The following is an 18,492-nucleotide window of genomic DNA, read 5'->3' as shown; positions in this document are numbered from 1 at the left end:
CAGGACTTATTCGTTGTTGCCAAGCAACAGAGGACTATGAAATGTTAAAAACTGAATTAAAATAATGCCAAGTAAACTTGTCATGTAGATGGTGTTCGATTACAATGGTGTTTCCAAGGTTACCTGACTCTCAGAGCATTCTGGGGTGTGGCAGGCGTGTCCCTCCTGCACCAGGAGGTCCGTCACGCTGACATCGCCTGTCTCCATGGAGATGTGCAGATCGACGCACATGACACCATGCAGAATTGAGTAGAGGGACACGATGGCAGATCGACCGTTTGTGAGAGTCCTAAATCGGTTACTCCAACGACCAGAATTAGCCACTGCGCAGACGGATCCATGCCTGCGATGCAAAACACCTGTGTGTGTGTGTGTGTGTGTGTGTGTGTGTGTGTGTGTGTGTGTGTGTGTGTGTGTGTATGGCATGTACCTCTACGTTGCTGTCTAGGATGTGCAGTACTTTGGCTCTATAGTATTTGGCCAGTTGCTGTCTGTCTTTGAAGGGGGCCACACACAGTAGGTTTGGATAGAGAGAGACAGATACAGGTCTCAGATCTCTCATGTTTAGGGCTGCTGTTAACTGACACTATTTTGTTGCTGTTTGTATTTTATGTGTGACGATTTTGAGGTAATACAAATCTGACTTTGACAATTTCAAGTTTATATCTCACAACTCTTTTTCTCAGAAATCTCTTTTAAAGGGCATCTAACTTTGTGGATGAAATTATTTGTTTTGTTTTTGTGTTTTATTTTATATTCCTTTTTTTGACATTCTTTTTATATTTCATTTTAATGTGTTTATTTTTTTATTTAAATGTGTTTTTTTTTCCAGATAGAGCCATTTGTCCAGAAAATTAGGCAGGTGACCTTACTGCTTTATATCATTGCCTGCCCGAATTTGGTATCCAATATTACATCAATAACAAATCATGAATCCACTAGTTTATATAGCAGAAATTACAAAAGATTAAGCTAGTAGTTTTGAAGTTGCTATTCCAGAAAAAAAAAAAATTGTGAGATAAAAAGATGCAATTACATTTTTTTATTCCATGGTAGAAACGGACTTCCATACAAAAACAGTGTTTATGTTTGTGCATTTAAGTTACCTGGATCCATTGATTTGGCCATTGATTTGTCGTTTTGGCATTTTGGTTTGAGTTGTTGTAGTTGATTGTAGAGTGGGTGTGCAAACGGAGGCACATTCCTAATCTAAGAGAGAGAAAAGACATTAGACTAACTGCCAGAAACATACTCTACACAAGTACACAAATAACTGGTCAATTCATTGCAAGTCTGAGGTATCAGTTCTGGTTCTAGAGGGGGCTCCTTTAAATGTTTATACCTTAAAGTTACTTTCAAAATCTGTGCCATTAAACCAGTTGTGTTATTCAGGTAATTGGTTATAAATGTTTATAAAATCTATCTTGCTTAACAAGATTTGTTTCAAATTATTGCTCCACGATGACAGTACTTTGTTGACAGACTTCTGTAAGTGGAGACACTAATTCCATATTCATGGTCTTTGGGTTGTTTCCAGAAAGTTCCTTAGATGCCAGCTGCTCATCAATCTCTCCCTGAGAGAAACAGTTTGGGAAAAATGCACCCGCAATGACTACCTAATCCAAAAAGACAAAGAAAGGATTAACAGATCACATTCTTGTCACACATATACGCACACACTCAAAACATCCATTACTGTTCAGGGTTTGGGGTGGCTAAGATTGTTTTGAAGTCTCTTTTGCTCACCAAGGCTACATTTATTTGATCAAAAGTACAGTAAAAAGTGTTATCTTCTGCTTTATTGCTACAATTAAAAAAAACACTGTTCTCTATTTTAATATATTTTAAAATGTAATTTATTCCAGTGATCACAAATCTGAATTTTCAGCACTCATTACTCTAGTCTTCAGTGTCACATGATCCTTCAAAAATCATTCTAATATGCTGATTTGGTGCTCTGTTGAAAACAGTTGTGCTGCTTAATATTGCTGCGATTTTTCAGAATCTTTTAATGAGTAGCAAGTTCAAGAAAAGAACAGCATTTATTTGAAAGGGATTATTATTTTTTTTTTTTATAAAAATAGGTTTTTACTGTCACTTTTGTTTAATGCATTCTTGCTGAATAAAAGTAGATTTCTTAATAATAATTTAAAAAAAAAAAAAACATCTTGCTGGCTCAAACTTTTAAAAAATAGTGTACTGTTGTGTGTGTTTGTCTATACCTGCAGGATGATTCTCTGTTTGTGCAGGCTGGTGTAGTCTGTGGGGTTTGAGGAGCTGCTGATGTGCATGTTAAATGATGGTTTTGACTTTTAAAGGGTTTGAGGAGTTTATGATGTGCATGTTTAAAATGTAAATTCTGTATAAAATGAGCATGTTTTTGTGTGTGTGTGCACAGTGTATTTACCTATCTGATTTGTTTGACTTGAATGCAGTCGCGAATTGAATGCAGTCCTTTTCCCCCCATTACTTTTATTTGTTGATTTTCAGTATATACGCTCTGTATTGTGGTTTTTTTTTTAAGGATATTTTAGAATGAGTGTCTTTAGTATAGTGTGTAATATTCCCTTTCTCGTTTTCAAATATATGATCAATATATTTTTTTACCTTTGGGTTTCTGAATTCTCCTTTAGCTCTAGATGTGTACCAGGTCCGAAAAACAACAAAAAAAGAAAAAATCTGACAATTTACATTTAAAATCAAAATTCTAAAACATTTGATGTTGGCCTATAACAATGTTCTCATCAAACTGCTGTGTAATAACTAATATTTTACTATTACAGACACCGTACTTTATTTGATTATAATCTATACCAGTCCACAGAGCATGCTCAGATTTGGAATTTTATACCTTGAAGGCATTGACGAAAGCAATGAAGTCACTCTGAACATTTTGTGCAAAGGTCAGCTTACTCCTGTGATGTCAAACAGAGACAACAGTACAGACGAATCACAGGATCAAGTGTAAACCTAGTTCAGATAACCTATGAAGTGTGTGTGGGGTCAAAGGTCAACCTACCTGTACCCGGCCAGGCGCTGCAGTGACGGCTTGGCAGAAAAGCTCTTCATGGTTTTTATGTACATTTATAACACTATACTTTGTATTATATTACCTTTTGTCAAATTACAAAAAAGTTTTGAAAGTCATGAAAACACTATTGTTGAGTCTTTTGCTATTTGAGCAAATGGGAATGCAAAAAATATTTGTGGTAGTCTCTCACTCACTGATATAGAAGTTTACACAACTATGACGACTTCTTCTGTTGCTGAGAAACCCGGAAATGTGAAAAAGGTCCATTAAAAGAGAAAAGGTGAAAAACAAAACAAAACAAAAAAAACTTTATTTTGTTTCCATTAAAACATACTGCAATGTATGTTACTTGGTTTCCATCCAAGTATTGACTGCTCCTAAGTGTATACTCCGAATTAAGAGTAATGGGCAACAAAAATCTCCAGTATGTAGATTAAAGTAAGCAAATCAGGTTCATGAGTTTAATGTAAAGCTTAAGATTGTTTTTATTTCTAGGCAATAACGGTGGAACATGTTCAATAGCTTTTTGTTGGCAGGACTTTTAGGTATGAGTTCTTACCAGATTTTCAAAAAGAACCAACCCTGAGAAATATCCACTGGATTAAAAGGTGCGGCAAATGCAGTTTTCCATCTATTCATAATGATTGATCATGAGTCATTTATGGTCATCAGATTCAGAATATGGTCAGATATGCAGTTAGGTACATACATTTCGAGACAAAAAGTCGAATTCTAAAGATTAATAGTTACTATCAAAATACTTAATACGCTTAATAGTTACTATTTTTATTTGTTTCATTCATACTCCAGCAGCATCATTTATTCGAGTAGAAAAACACGCTCAGGTCAGGCTTCAGAAACATCCGCAGTTCCGCACTAAACCCCGCCCACACCTACATAAGTAACTTCTGATTGGCTCTCCAGAACCTCATCTCCAAGATACACCCAATGACCTCGAACGGGAAGTTACTAATCCTCCCTCAATTTAATGATTTATTGCACCGCTTATCTCTGGTAGGGTCGATGAACTATGAACGATGAAATATATTATACTCCTTCTTATTTATTGCTAAAATATTTTGAACCCCAAAATGCTACAGGAGGTTTAATATAAAATATTCAGGGGTGTTACAGGAAGGTCACGGTTTTTTTTCCATGCCGTGTTTCCAGTTTCACTTGATTGCGCAGCGTTGCGAGGCGTTGATTGGTTGAGCGTTGAGATGGGGCGGTCGGAACGTCATTCATTACGGACTCAGATGAGAGAGGAGGGTCTTTTTGACAGAACTCTGTGCAGAGCTTAACCAGTACGACCAGAGCTCAGATCTGTCTTCAGCTGCTAGTGTTACCTGTAGAATTGGTCTCTGTGAATATCTCACATGGCTGCATACAAGCTGGTTCTCATTCGCCATGGCGAGAGCTGCTGGAACCAGGAGAATCGCTTCTGTGGCTGGTTCGACGCGGACCTGAGCGAGACCGGGGTTCAGGAAGCAAAGAAAGGCGGTCAAGCTTTAAAGGGTTTGTATAGTATTATATTTTCCAGCATTTTGAATGAGCGTTGTAAATCTGCCGTCCTAAGTATGTCAGATTAGATCTAGATTCGTTTTTGAAAGAACATACATTATTTCTAAATTGAGTATCAATTTGCACGCTTTGTCTTATTAATGTTTGCATTAAAATTTTTGCCTTTTTAATGAGAGAAATCAAACCGGAAAATTCTAATGACTTTCGGAAGACTGCGCATCCCCGCCACAGCCCCGCCTCCGACATGACGTATGTACGCTCTGAACCAATAAGCTGGCGCTTTGCCTTTTACTGACGGGTTGAGGGCGGGGCCTACCCGTTGCGAACGTGCAACACAGGACGTGATTTTGTTCATGTGCTGAATTTCCCAGTCAGGGATGCGTAAAGTGACTTTTTGACGCGATTACATACAGTTATGCATTTAATTGATATGTTATAATTTATAATATTTTAATAATTATAATGTTATCATTTATTTATTAAAAAATAATATTCTATAATTTTTTTTAAAAATAATGTAATATTAATTTGGATAGTTTTTATTTCCATATTAGGGCCATGCTGTATTAAAAATAAATACAATTTAAATAATAAGAAAAATAAATGATGATCACAATATATTAAGTTGTATTATGCTGAATTCTGTTTTTCATATAAAGTCTATACTGTGTCTTTGCAGATGCAGGGTTTGAGTTTGACATTTGTTACACCTCTGTGCTGAAGAGGGCCATTCGGACGTTATGGATTGTTTTGGACGGTATTGATCAGATGTGGCTGCCCGTGCACAGGACCTGGTGCCTGAATGAACGCCATTATGGTGGTCTCACTGGGTTAAACAAGGCCGAGACTGCGGCCAAGCATGGTGAAGCCCAGGTTAAGGTTTGGAGGCGCTCCTACGACATCCCTCCACCAACCATGGATGCAGATCATGACTTTTACAGCATCATCAGCAAGGTGGGGTCTTCAAGCATCTTACATTTATTATGGTAATTTAAGCAACTAATCTGTTGCATTCAAATGCATATTTTAGATGTATTTGTCATTAAAATTAGTCACTTCCCCTCCTCAGATTCCATAGATTTCTCAAAATATATAAGAAACAGTAACTTGTAAGTGTATACAAATGCACATGGTGTCTGATAGCTGCTACTCTAGAGGGTGTGCTCAGTTTTGAGCTTTCTGAATGTACATGTATGATATTGCCCAGTGACAAGCATGCCTATCAACTTTTTTTATCTGCATTCTTGCGTCCCTTACAACGAAAATAACAGAGTTCATAAGTCACTTCAACATGCATTATCCCAGCTCATGAGTTTGAAAACCAAGTTTTCAGCTACATGTTGCAATTTGTTGCCACATGTTGATGTTACACATTGAAATTGACCTTCTAGTAGTTAATAAGTGCAAAGAGTCAGAAATCAAAGGTCATACCTTATTCGCATAGAAAACTGCATACAAATGTTGATAACATTCTAGCACTCTGGTTTTCCTATGACCTAGAACAAACAAACAAATCAAGAATTTCTATTAGCCTAAAAGAGCAGCACTATTACATAGTGATATGATTATGTAACATTTGATTAATGCACCAACTTTATATCTTGTGGGATGTCTTGTCTTCCTATAGGACAGACGTTATGCTGATTTGACCGATGACCAGCTGCCTTCTTGTGAGAGTCTGAAAGATACAATTGCACGGGCGCTACCCTTTTGGAATGAAGAGATTGCGCCTCAAATCAAGGAAGGAAAGAGGGTGTTGATTGCTGCTCATGGAAACAGTTTGAGAGGCATTGTGAAACACTTAGAAGGTAATTATCCCACAGTATCATTTCAATCCCACTATCATTGAAATACTTTAAATATGATTTCCAGGTTAGGAAAAGTCATCGAAATGAATAAAATCTTTAAATCAATAAAATCTTACATATGTATGTAGTTTTTAATCAGCAAGAGATTGCTTTTTTTTTTAGTTTCTCTCCATACAATTACTGTGGCATGAAGTCAAAAGTTGCCAAGGCATTTTCATATAATTAAACTTGATGTACTAAAGTAACTAAAATTAAAATGGAATAAATTAATAACTGTTTAGACTCATTAAAAAAACTAATACAAATGCCAAAAACACAAAAATTACTCAAACGTTAAAATTAAAATGCATCATATAAAAAAATAAAAATGACTTGTGGGGTCACCACAAATGATTTAGCTTTCATTTCTTCCATAGTCTCATAGTTTGTTTCCTCACTCACAGGTATGTCTGAGGAGGCCATCATGGAGCTGAATCTGCCCACAGGCATCCCTATTCTTTATGAGCTGGACAAGAACCTGAAGCCCATCAAGCCCATGCAGTTCCTCGGAGACGAGGAAACCGTTCGCAAAGCCATGGAGGCTGTGGCAGCACAGGGCAAAGCCAAGAAATAGAGTATATATATTTTTATTATACATCAGCACTGAATTACTTTAAACAAGACTCCCATATTTAACATCAATGAGGCAGAGCTCTATGGAAGAAGTATATACAAGTAAAAAAAAATATTGGGTCTATATGTAACCAATTTGAAATATTAGAATTTTGGAATGGTTGTGAGTATTTATTAGTTAAACAGTTTACAGGGACTACACCTTTTTGTTTGGATTTGTCTTTATGTAATTAATTCCATGATTTACTTGTCTCCACTTTATTTTGAAGAATGTTTGGTCAAGTGTTGTCAATGTTGCATCTTCAAATACATTTCTTTTCACATTAAACCAGTGTTGAGTCTGTCTGTCTCGGCCTGTGTGATCCTGTTTAATAAATTGTAGAGATATATAAGGTGGTACATGTAAACTTATGTCAGTTCCTGTCTAGTTGATGGTGGTTTTGCAGGACTTTATTGCAGATTGAACATTGACTTCAACAAACAAAGAATAAAAGTGTTTCACCAAACTCCAGTTTCAGTGATGGTGCTCTTGCTGTTTTAACATTAGTTCTCACACCAAGCACAATTTAGGATCCCATAGCCAAGCCTTCTGGCCTAAAAGGAATGGGCATCCATTATCTTATGTTAACTTGCACCATAATAGCATAGATAGCACAATTTAAATGTCACTTTTTGAATGTCAATGATACAACATGTCTCTTCAGGCCTTGTTCCACATCCTTCAAATATCTGATTTGAAAGACATTATTTTGCTCCACAAACTTCTCAAACAGATGAAGGCCACCTCCTACTCCAAAATAGTGAGATTTGGTTGACAAATAAACAATACCATTCTCATCGAGCAGGTCACAGAACACATTATGAAGTGAAGAGTAGTAGTCTGTGTTGTATATGGTTTCTGATGTACAGATAATGTCATATTTCGGCGATGGGGTTTTATTTTGCATAAGTATGAGAAAAGAGTTCCAGTCGCCTGAGAAGAAACCACAACAATCTAGTAACTTCTCTGATGCATTTAGGGCTTTCCTCTTTGACGGTGGGCTGCTATTTTTCTCTTCGTTCTCATCATCTTCTTCACAATTGAGAAAGACATTTGGCATTGTTAACTGCTCTATCACAGTGCTGTTATAATCCTGGAAGTCAACTTTGGTGGCTCCTCTCTTCAATGCAAGTATGCCAAGTAGACCTGCTCCACAGCCCAAGTCTAACACTCTTTTCCCAGCGAAGGTCTCTCCTGCATCATCAATGTACTCAAGAAGGTCATAAGTGCATTCCCATATCTTAAGTCCACCCTCATAGACCCCAGAGATGAGGTCAGAGTTTTGAGTCAGTGTTTTGGCCAGTATCTCCTCACTGTCCTCTCGTTCAGAAGCAGTCTTCTCAAACACTGATTCGTTGAGACAAAGAAGAGGAGGCAGGGCACCTATGGTGATGGTTTCAGGCACCCAGTTCTCAATGTGGGACAGAGGATCCAACAAAAGTTGGTGCTCCACAGCATCCTTAATCTTTGAGACGGTTGCACTGGCTTCCTATGAAAAAACGACAATGTGCATTTGATCTTAACACATGCAATCAAATCTTACTGTGAGTAACTTCACCCACATATTGCTGATTCACGCTTTCACATTAATTGTTAAAATGGAATATCATTTAGTCCTAGAATTTAAAGTGTGTTGTACATTTCAAGCATTTAGAGCTTAAAGTCAGCTGTCTTCCAGCATTAGCAAAGATATAGCCGGTTTTAACAAGCTAATGATATATTCCCTTACCGAGCACGTAAGATGCACATCTTTTGCTTTGTCGTTTTTATCGTTTGTTTCTTCTGTCTGTAAAGGAATATCGAAGTTGAAACTGAACGCCATGTTTTGCACTATTTCGAGTCCCCACGTAGAGCCTTAGCACGTGTGAACATCTACTTTCGTTGTCCGAGTCCTGAACTGTCCCGAGTTCTTCTTCTTCTTCTTCTTCTTCTTGTTATATGGCCATTCACTCCTTTGGAGTATTACCGCCACCTACTGTATAACTTATTTACTTGCATGGGTGATGTATCTGTATAATTTTAATTTAATTGCCCCACCCACTCCCAAAGGATCAGATCCCATGCTTTAACTGGCGCTGCGTGTTCAGCTCCTCCAGCTTCCACAGTAGGCTCTTCACTCTCTGAGATGGATGAAAGCATTACTACATCTATATCCTATACTCTAATCCTGTACACTTTAAAAAGGTTAAAAACCGCCATAATATACTGATTATCTCTCAAACCCTTTTCCCAATAGGGTCCACTACACTCACTGGTTTATTCTTTATGTTTGCTGAAAAGACTATTACGCTCATCATGATATTTATTACACTTAAAAAAACACATGCTCTATTGGTTTCTAATACATCACCCGCATCACACATACCATTCTCATGCTTCCCCATTATTGCAAGTGTGTTGAATTTAATCCCTGTATGTCCAAAACCTTAACCTTGATATCATAACTTCTTCCTTTCTATGTCTTCCATAAAACTGTTCATTTTTTCCTTACTGATTTTTCAATATTATAATACCATCTGCCTGTACTACTATTTTCCCATCTTTGTTGCCACGTTTTTTTATTATTTCCTTATTTATCACTGATTTTACCTCACTTCTTCCCAGGGGTACCTTAATATCCACCAAGTTTTTCTTTAATTCTTCTTTTTTTGATTGTTGATCATTTTTTTTATTTACTATTATTATTTTTTGTGCTGGTACAAAAGAGATATATTATTATATACTCTGTTTTCAGTCTGTATAATAATGTGTAAATTTCCACCAACAGGTCTTCTCTATCAGTTCTTGTTGACATTATACTTTTGAGAGCTGATGAAGAGTCTGAGCAAATTACAACCCTATTTGGCTTAACCTGTTCAACCCACTGCAATCCTACTATTATAGCACTTAATTCTGTGGAATATACAGATAATTTATCACTTAATCTTAAGATTATTTGTGATTTTAAAATCTGGGAATATACACTCCTATACCCACTTTCTGACTCACTGGGTCTTTAGATCCATCTGTATAAATCTGTATAAAAGAATAAAATGTTTCTCTCATAAAACCACTGATTTCAAAACTATTACTATACCCTTCTTCTTTTTCCCGGGCATCTAATAATCTCATTTCAACAACAGGTTCAGTAATATTCCATACTGATACACCATGTAGTGGTATATTAGGACAGATAACTTCATCCTTCAGGTCACACTCCTTGACCCATTGCTCATATTTCCATCCAAAACTATTTCCTCCATTCTTTTTATATTCCCAGCAATCTTTTAAAACTGTTTGTGTATGGTGATTTCTTTCACTTCCCTGTAGATTAACCCAATACATCAAAGACATTTTCTCTCTTCTCAAATCTAATGGCATCTCCCCCATTTCAACCCTGATGGCATCTAAAGGGGGTTGATCTTATTGCCCCACAACAGATTCTAAGTGCTTTAGATTGAATATTTTCCAATTTCTTCATCTCTAATTTAGATCCAGCCCCATACACTATACATCCATAATCTATACTAGAGCGAATTAATGCTTGATATATATGCAATAATGATCTCTTGCTTGCTCCCCATTCATACTTGGATATTGCTACCATACAATTTATTATACCTTTACATTTATTTTCAATTTTCTTAATATGTCTCTTCCATGTTAATTTTCCATCAAAGATTAGTCCAAGATATTTGAATTCTGAAACTCTTTCTAATGGTTGATCATATAATTTCAGTGTAATTTGTTCCATCTTCTTCTTCTTTGTAAAAATCATATATTGAGTCTTTGCTACTGAAAACTTTAATCCTCTGTCCCGAGTTCTTTTGAGTCGGATCTTTTCAATGCATTGGTTGAACATGCTCAGAAATAGGTCTGAGTTATTTAAACAGCTTTTTATAAAAAGACATTTTCAGCCAACAGATGTAAATTATTTTAACAGTATAAACGTAAATTATAATTGTGTTTTAAATAGGTTTAAATACTTTTTATGGACTGGTTATTCATGACTGCAACAAACTGGGAGGAATTCAATTTCACTACATACGTTATAGAAAAGAACACATAATAAACCCGTAAACACGTAATATGCCTTTATTGGGCCGTTCTAAAGCAGATTTTAGCAAAGCCACTTGATGGCTATAAATAATAAGACCATCTCTGGTTTCAGAGTCACGCTCGGATGTAAAAGAATCACTGAATTGTTTCTTGAGCCGTTCCTTTGAAAGGAGGTGTTCGAAAGAACCGATTCGCGTAAGACTTGGGCATGAATCGAACTACGATTCCCACAATTCTCCACTGCCGTTTGTCTTAAATCTTATAAAAATCGAAATGAAGTACGATTAATTCATTAAATACCACACAATGTAACGTAATTTCGATAATTAAGAATACAAAAATATACATAAAAATATTCCCAGATAATATTTCTGCTTTCCACGCCTTAAACTCCAATTCCCAGAATTCCCAGCGTGACAGCTCACATCCATGAACGTCAGACGGAGACAGATGAAATCAAAGGAATAGAAATTACTGCTTCCAGTTATTTGTCTCCGTCTATCTCGAAATAAAATAAATAAATAAATTAAACAATTCAGCGGTATCATGAGTTGATTTTATCGCAGTTTTAGGAGAAGATCTTGGGCAGGTAGGACAACCGATTGTACAAATTTTTGCCATGCCGTGTTCTTTGATGTTTAGCTCTTGCTGTTTAATTCAGTCAGGTCGAGGTACTAAACATCACTGTAAACCCTTGTTTCATCACTTATGTGTATACAGAGAAATATATATATATATATTCATTTTTAGATTTATGTATCTATGTATGTAGTGTGTAATGTGCATTAGATAGATGATAGTTAGATAAATGAAAGATAGACAGACATATAGATAGTATATTTAAATATGTATATATCTTTTAGATATTTTACTCTGACAGTGTTTTGACCAGTGTACTAACTAAACAATATCTGTGCGTGTTTTTCTGTTAATTATATTTTTAAAGTCACAGACTCACAATCTGTCCCTGAGATTATAGTCTGTTAATGACATGGGGGGATGGTTTATGATGATGACCATTTTTACACAAATCTCACAGTATCTATTGTCCACTATAACTATTATATCTGTTTCTGCTTATGTCAGTCACAATTACAAAGTTATAGCATATGGGCAGTGTTCTCTTAACATTCACTGGTTTGATCGGGAATGTAGACTGTCCAGATCCATAGTTCATGTGTCTGAATTTTACAATTTCTGGTCATGCAGTATATGCTAACATGAAATTTTTTTGAATTCTAACTGGGAACACCAGGAATGATTAATAAATCGAAGCTGGCCTGCCATTGATTTTACCTTACCTTTGTAATCAAATAACAAAGTTTCTCATCATCATCACACATCCTTGTTTATGCATATTTTAATCCAAATTCACATCCAGCGACTCTTTATGGGATGGTTTGAAACCCTTCTAGTAAGATTAATGGTTTGATTGCAACTACAAATCCATGGAAAGATGCATTAATCACTAGCCTAGCATTCCTTGTGTTTTTTTTTTTGTAAACTTAAAAGGGGCGGGCTGTTTTAGGTGCATTGTTACTAGTAAAATCTTGTGAAGTATGCTGCTTTCTAGAGACTGACCAAAAGAGGTCATCAACCTTTTTAATATTTTTTTTATAATGGTAGATAATCCATGGGTATCAGAAAACTAAACCATGCTTGCATTATTGGTTTGGATCAATCCACACCAACTATGCTTAGGTGGATACTTGGTTAATCTAACTGGCTTACAGGTTCAGCACAAGGGCAATTGTCAGTGAGCAAATTGTGGGCCGTAGGCAGAGGAACTTCCTTGTGCCAATATTCAGGATGTTTGAACAGATTAATAAAAGATCAGATCTTGTCTTTACAGGGGCTGAACATGCGTCCCTGCTCTACTGTCATGCACCTGCTGCTCCGATGGATGCGCAGGTGTGGCAGGCACAGTCGCAGTCACATGCCCAGAAGACTAAAACAGCCTGTGAGCTACATCAGACTGATCTTCAAATCCCTTTATTTTAACTCACTCACTAACTCTGAAGTAGTGCTGGACTGCATTCTTGAACCAGTGTTTTGGATGGTGGAGGTTGTCACACGCTGGTTTGGAATGGTAAATCCATTCATTTCTCATAATTACAATCATGTTATTTTGTTACACTGTCTGTTTCTCTTACACCCTGTGTTTTTTTCCTTTTCTCTTCAGGTTTTTGTATTTTTAGTAGTAGCTCTTACCAGTTCTGTGGTTTTCATCGCTTACTTCTGCCTTCTACCGTTGGTCCTCCAAACTTACTCTCCTGGCTGGATGATGTGGCACATTTGTTATGGACATTGGAACTTGGTCATGATAGTCTTCCATTACTACAAGGCCACAAAAACTCCCCCTGGATACCCTCCAAAGGTTCGGCACCCTTAAAGGGTCATATGATGCGATTTCAAGTTTCCTTTCTCTTTGGAGTGTTACAAGCTGTTTGTGTATAGATAAGATCCCTAAAGTTGCAAAGACTAAAATCTCAAATCCAAAGAGATATATTCTTAATAAAAGTTTAGTCTCGTCCACGCCCTCCTAAAATGCCTCGTTTAAACATGCCCCCACATGTCTAAGTCACGATGTCGGAAGATTTGCATAATGCAAAAACCCAGAAGTTCAAGCAAAGAAAGAAGGCGTAACCTTTTTTAACCTTAAACTGCATAAACCTCCAAAGGTTCGGCACCCTTAAAGATTAGTTTTCTTTTTTTCATTTTTATTTGGAGTATTTAAAGATGCCACAAGATCCAGTAGAGCAGATGTGTGTGTTCAGTGTTATTCATGACCTAACAGCTCATCTTTCTTTTTTCTCGTTGATTTTCAGATAAAAAATGATGTCCCATTTGTGTCGTTCTGTAAAAAGTGTGTCATTCCTAAACCAGCGCGAAGTCATCACTGTGGCATCTGTAAAACGTAAGAGAAACAGGTTTATAAAACCTAACTGGTGACTCGGTGTCAGCTGCATTGTATACTTTTATTGTAAGAAACTTCCATGTATAAACATCCCTATATCTTTCTCTACAGCTGTATTCTTAAAATGGATCATCATTGCCGTATCCTTTTTAAATCACAATAATCCAGACATTTTGTAAAAAAGTGCACCAATTAGGTCTTATTTTATGCTAAAATTCTTATTTACTTAATGTTTTTACACAGTTAAACATTCAGTTTAAAGGAATAGTTCACCAAAAATTACAATTCTGTCATTTATTTACACTCATGTTGTTGCAAACTTGTATATGCACAAGTTGTATTGCATTCCTTCACTAGAATTGCATGGAAAAGACCAACAAGAACCGTTTTCAGAATAGTTATATAGAATAGGGTTGTTAAAATGGAACAGTTTTTATAATGATAAGCTTTAAAGACAACCTACTGTAAGTTACGAGGTTGTTAATTTATGACATATGCTTTTGTTTAAAGCCATCAGCTCACATTATTTCAACTTATTTTTTAAATAATCATGTTTACCAACAGAATTCTTTGTGAATAACTACTTTACCCATGATTCTGAATAAAAAATCCCTATTAATCAGAGAAACCAAACAGATTTCCCAAAAAAGAACACCCCCCCCCACTCCCATGAAGCACTGCAAATGACATATTTGAGCAAATCTCCCGACATTCTCAAACTACTTAAATATTTGTATATATATTCATTTTGCAATAAACATTAAATATATTTCAACATCTTTAAATCAGTAGATTTATAATATTTTTACTTTTTTTTTAAATTGTCATTCGCAATGCTTCATGGAATTGCAGTTCATTCCCATATTAAAACCATTAAAGGGATAGTTCACCCAAAAAATTAAATATTTCTCTCTTCTGTTGAACATAAAAGAATGGATACTATCCATTTGATACTATCACTTGAGACCAGAAACTGGTTACCCACATTCTTCAAAATATCTTCTTTTATGTTTAACAGAACTATCCCTTTAAGTACTTGTACCATTATATTTTTGTCCGATTTTCAAATACATTTTTGCTTCAAATTAAAATTGTGTAATATTATGAATCACCTTGTTGCTGATTGGTTTGGTTCATGGCTTATAATTTTGTAACAAAGACTTTATAAAAATCCCTATCGTAAAAAAACTGAAAAGGCAGCTGTAAAACTGGACAGGCATTGTTGCTCTTCAGTTTCCCTTTTGCATTCCACAGGAAAAAAAAAGTAGTAAAGATTTAGAATGACACAAATGTGAGTAAGTAGCAATTAGATTTACATTTAAACTGAATTTATATAAAATTTAAATTAAATTCGGTGAGTTATTCCTTTAACAGCCCAGATCCATTTCATATATTCCCACTTCTGTGTAGTTAAGTCCTTAATTATTTATATTCAGCTTGGCTTAACAACTGTGTTGGTCATTACAATCATCGTTACTTCTTCTCCTTTTGTCTCTGTTTGACTTTGGGCTGCATGTATTGTAGCATCAGCGGTCGCAATCTGTTTATCGATGCATACAATGCCATAGATGTAAGGCTTTGTTTTTTAATACATTTGTTGTTTTGTCTTTGCTCATTTCCATTTAGTACAACTCAGTCTTGGTATCATAACATTTTGAATCTTTCACTTGCTCAAAGCTTTGAAAACACTTCAGTGGGAAATTTTTTTTTCTCTACTTATACTAATGAATAAGGTGTTTTGTGTCCCTCTTAAGATAGCATTTAACTCCTCTCTTTCTGAATGGTTGTGTCTATCTGTTCTCAATGTTCTCATTCCATAGCAATTCAGACATTTGGAAGCGGAGAAACAGGGTGTCCCTGTGACAGGGATTGGGTTGCTCATCGGCATTGTACCATCAGAAGCCATGGCTGGGAAGGTAGTGCAGCATTTTCCTGCTGTTGATTTGGCTTTAGAGCTGGGATTGGTTGTTTTTTGTATCATCATTTAAACTCTTAAACAAACAGCATGCTATGAAACACCAACAAATTATTTTTAACCTTCCTTATTCCTATGCTAACAGTGCGTGTTTAAATAAGTATTACTTACTGACTCTGCTTATGTCACAATTGGATGAGGGGGATTCACTGGTGAACTTTAGAATTTTTTAATCTATGCTTGGTTCGATCTGGCACGCTATAATTTCCATTTGAATCGGAAAAATGTGCATGCGTAGTTTTCAGTTTGATGATAAGAAGAAATTTTTCTTCAGCACCAAATCAGCATATTTGAATGATTTCTGAAAGAGTAATGGCTGCTGAAAATTCAGCTTTGCCAACCCAGGAATACATTTCAGTATGAAATATATTAAAATAGAAAACAGTTGTTGTAAATAGTAATACAGTTTCACAATATTACTGTTTTTGATTTATTTTAATTGAATAATTGCAGCCTTGGTGAGCATAAGAGACTTCTTAAAAAAAAAAAAAAAATATCTCACCAACCCTAAATATTTGAACATATGTATATATGCATAAATGCACTGATATAAAATTTTTAATATATTTATTTTACAAAATTATATCCGTAAATTATGTCCGTAAGTATATATTTTTAATGAGTAAAGTAATATTTATTATTATGCTTTATATTTTGAATAATATAAAATATTTTTGCTTTTCTGATGCTTCAATGAACACAGGAGGTTTCTCAACCTCCATACACCTACAAAGACAGAATGTTTCACAAGAGTGTTATCTACATGTGGGTCCTCACAAGGTACGTCTATTCCTTCACCATGGCCCCAATACTGGTGTTACTATTTCTATAGACTCACATCTTTTGTTATGTTTGCTGGTTTTTCCATCAGCACAGTGGCAGTCGCCCTAGGAGCTCTCACATTGTGGCATGCTGTACTTATCACCTGTGGAGAAACCAGCATTGAACGCCATATAAACAACAAAGAGGCCAAACGTTTGGCGAAACGTGGAAAAGTAAGGGTGTATTCAGGCCATTCAGAATCTAAATTTTGACTTTTCTAACTTTTTAAATAGGGCTGGGAGATTTCTTTCTATTATGTGATCTCTGATAGCTATGTCAATTTTTTTTTTATTATTTTTGGTCTATGATTTACCTTTTTCCCGTTTTTTAAAGGTCTATCGGAATCCTTTCAGCTATGGTAAACTAAACAACTGGAAGGTGTTTTTTGGTGTCGAAAAGAGAAGGTAAAACTACACATTTTACATTTTCTTTGTTTTATTCTGCAGTCTGTGAGCTGTTTTTATTTTTAATGTAAATTATTATAATTGTCTTCACAGTCATTGGCTGACACGTGTTCTCCTGCCCTCTGGACACACCCCATATGGTGACGGACTGACATGGGACATTTACCCTCTTAAAAAAGACATGATGCAAGTCTGAGACATTAAAGACTTGACTGTCTTAGTTGGTGATAACCAGCATGCTGATCAGGGTGAGTCCCCCCCACTGTGCCAAGACTGAATGCAGAACCAGAGCCCTGGGAACATGGGAGTCTGCAGAGCCCAGATTTAGACAGCGATCTGACTGGATGACTTTTGCTTTTTATGGCCAAATGAAAGGGCTGTTCTCCAAAAAAAACACCATGCAAATTTTGGATATTTCTATCAATATTTTGTAATGAAATCCATGACAGTTGTCTGTGCGATCTGTGGAAGATACTATGTTTAAAGGCATAGTTTACTCAAAAATTAAAAATACTGTCATCATTTACTTACCCACAAGTTGATCCAAACTTAAATGAGTTTCTTTCGTCTGCTGTGCACAAAAGAAGATATTTTGAAGAATGTTGGCAACCAAACAGTTGATAGTAGCTAACTTCCTTAGTGTGTGTGTGTGGGGGGGGGGGGGTTTGTAACCAGGTGGATCTTAATCTAATTTAACTCATTATTTATGTCACTTACAGTATCGTTCTTTAAATGCACTAAAATCCAATAATTAATTTCCAAAGTCAAGCACATCTGAAGAAACTTGCCTAGAATTTTATTATGTATAAAATAAATGTTTTTTTACAGCATTTCTTGTTTAAAAATCTTACAGTTTTAGATTTATTTTTTACATTTATAAATACATCATTGTACATGAAATATATTACTGCCTTTAGATGGCAGTGTACCATCATTTCCCCATTTCATATCACTACCCCGGTATGTCATTCAGCCAGTTTCAAGACAATCTGATATTGCATTACATTAATTGGATTATAAATTCTGTCATTTCAGATTGGTATAAAGAAAGAAACTTCTGATTTCCACAGTCTAGTTTCCCCTCAGATTGACAGTACACTTTCTCACAGTGTCATTTACACAATGTCAGAACTATCTGATGTTGAATTCCATACTTGGATATACACACTGTTTTGTCTACACAGTCCTAAAGTAGTGTAAGTGATACTATGAGAAGGCGTACTATCAATCTGAAGGGCTTTTATTTTGTAATACAACATCAGAAAGTCCTGAAATTGGTTGAGTGATACCCTGGGGTAGTGGACTATTAATCTGATTTGAAACT

General features: G+C 35.8%; 3 protein-coding genes across 4 annotated transcripts; 2 read left to right on the top strand and 1 right to left on the bottom strand.

Moving 5' to 3' along the window:
• The first annotated feature begins 4,275 nt into the window (after positions 1 to 4,275).
• Positions 4,276 to 7,300, top strand: LOC109058875 (phosphoglycerate mutase 1-like). Its single transcript, XM_042769146.1, has 4 exons — positions 4,276 to 4,546; positions 5,232 to 5,506; positions 6,180 to 6,360; positions 6,804 to 7,300. Exons 1-4 carry the CDS (start codon positions 4,408 to 4,410, stop codon positions 6,971 to 6,973), a joined length of 765 nt encoding a protein of 254 aa, XP_042625080.1. The 5' UTR covers positions 4,276 to 4,407; the 3' UTR covers positions 6,974 to 7,300.
• A 100-nt stretch (positions 7,301 to 7,400) lies between these two features.
• On the bottom strand, positions 7,401 to 9,174 carry LOC109058885 (histidine protein methyltransferase 1 homolog). The gene is made up of 2 exons (XM_042769145.1): positions 8,742 to 9,174; positions 7,401 to 8,501 (listed from the first exon to the last, which is right to left on the bottom strand). The coding sequence occupies exons 1-2, from the start codon at positions 8,832 to 8,834 to the stop codon at positions 7,638 to 7,640; spliced, it is 957 nt and encodes a 318-aa protein (XP_042625079.1). The 5' UTR covers positions 8,835 to 9,174; the 3' UTR covers positions 7,401 to 7,637.
• Positions 8,419 to 17,992, top strand: LOC109088920 (palmitoyltransferase ZDHHC16A-like). 2 transcript variants are annotated; one of them, XM_042769143.1, is made up of 11 exons: positions 8,419 to 8,556; positions 12,903 to 13,139; positions 13,233 to 13,427; positions 13,879 to 13,967; positions 14,079 to 14,107; positions 15,404 to 15,537; positions 15,788 to 15,883; positions 16,646 to 16,722; positions 16,814 to 16,937; positions 17,098 to 17,168; positions 17,262 to 17,992. In XM_042769143.1, exons 1-11 carry the CDS (start codon positions 8,539 to 8,541, stop codon positions 17,362 to 17,364), a joined length of 1,173 nt encoding a protein of 390 aa, XP_042625077.1. In that variant the 5' UTR covers positions 8,419 to 8,538; the 3' UTR covers positions 17,365 to 17,992. The 2 variants fall into 2 exon arrangements, with proteins under 2 accessions (XP_042625077.1, XP_042625078.1); XM_042769144.1 differs by lacking the exon at positions 8,419 to 8,556 and adding an exon at positions 11,470 to 11,639.
• The last annotated feature ends 500 nt before the right edge of the window (positions 17,993 to 18,492 follow it).

Source organism: Cyprinus carpio, chromosome A13, assembly GCF_018340385.1.
Source record: "Cyprinus carpio isolate SPL01 chromosome A13, ASM1834038v1, whole genome shotgun sequence".
NCBI classification, from domain to species: domain Eukaryota; kingdom Metazoa; phylum Chordata; class Actinopteri; order Cypriniformes; family Cyprinidae; genus Cyprinus; species Cyprinus carpio.
The sequence above is the reverse complement of the archived record's forward strand: the minus strand, read 5'-3'. Positions and strand labels throughout refer to the sequence as shown.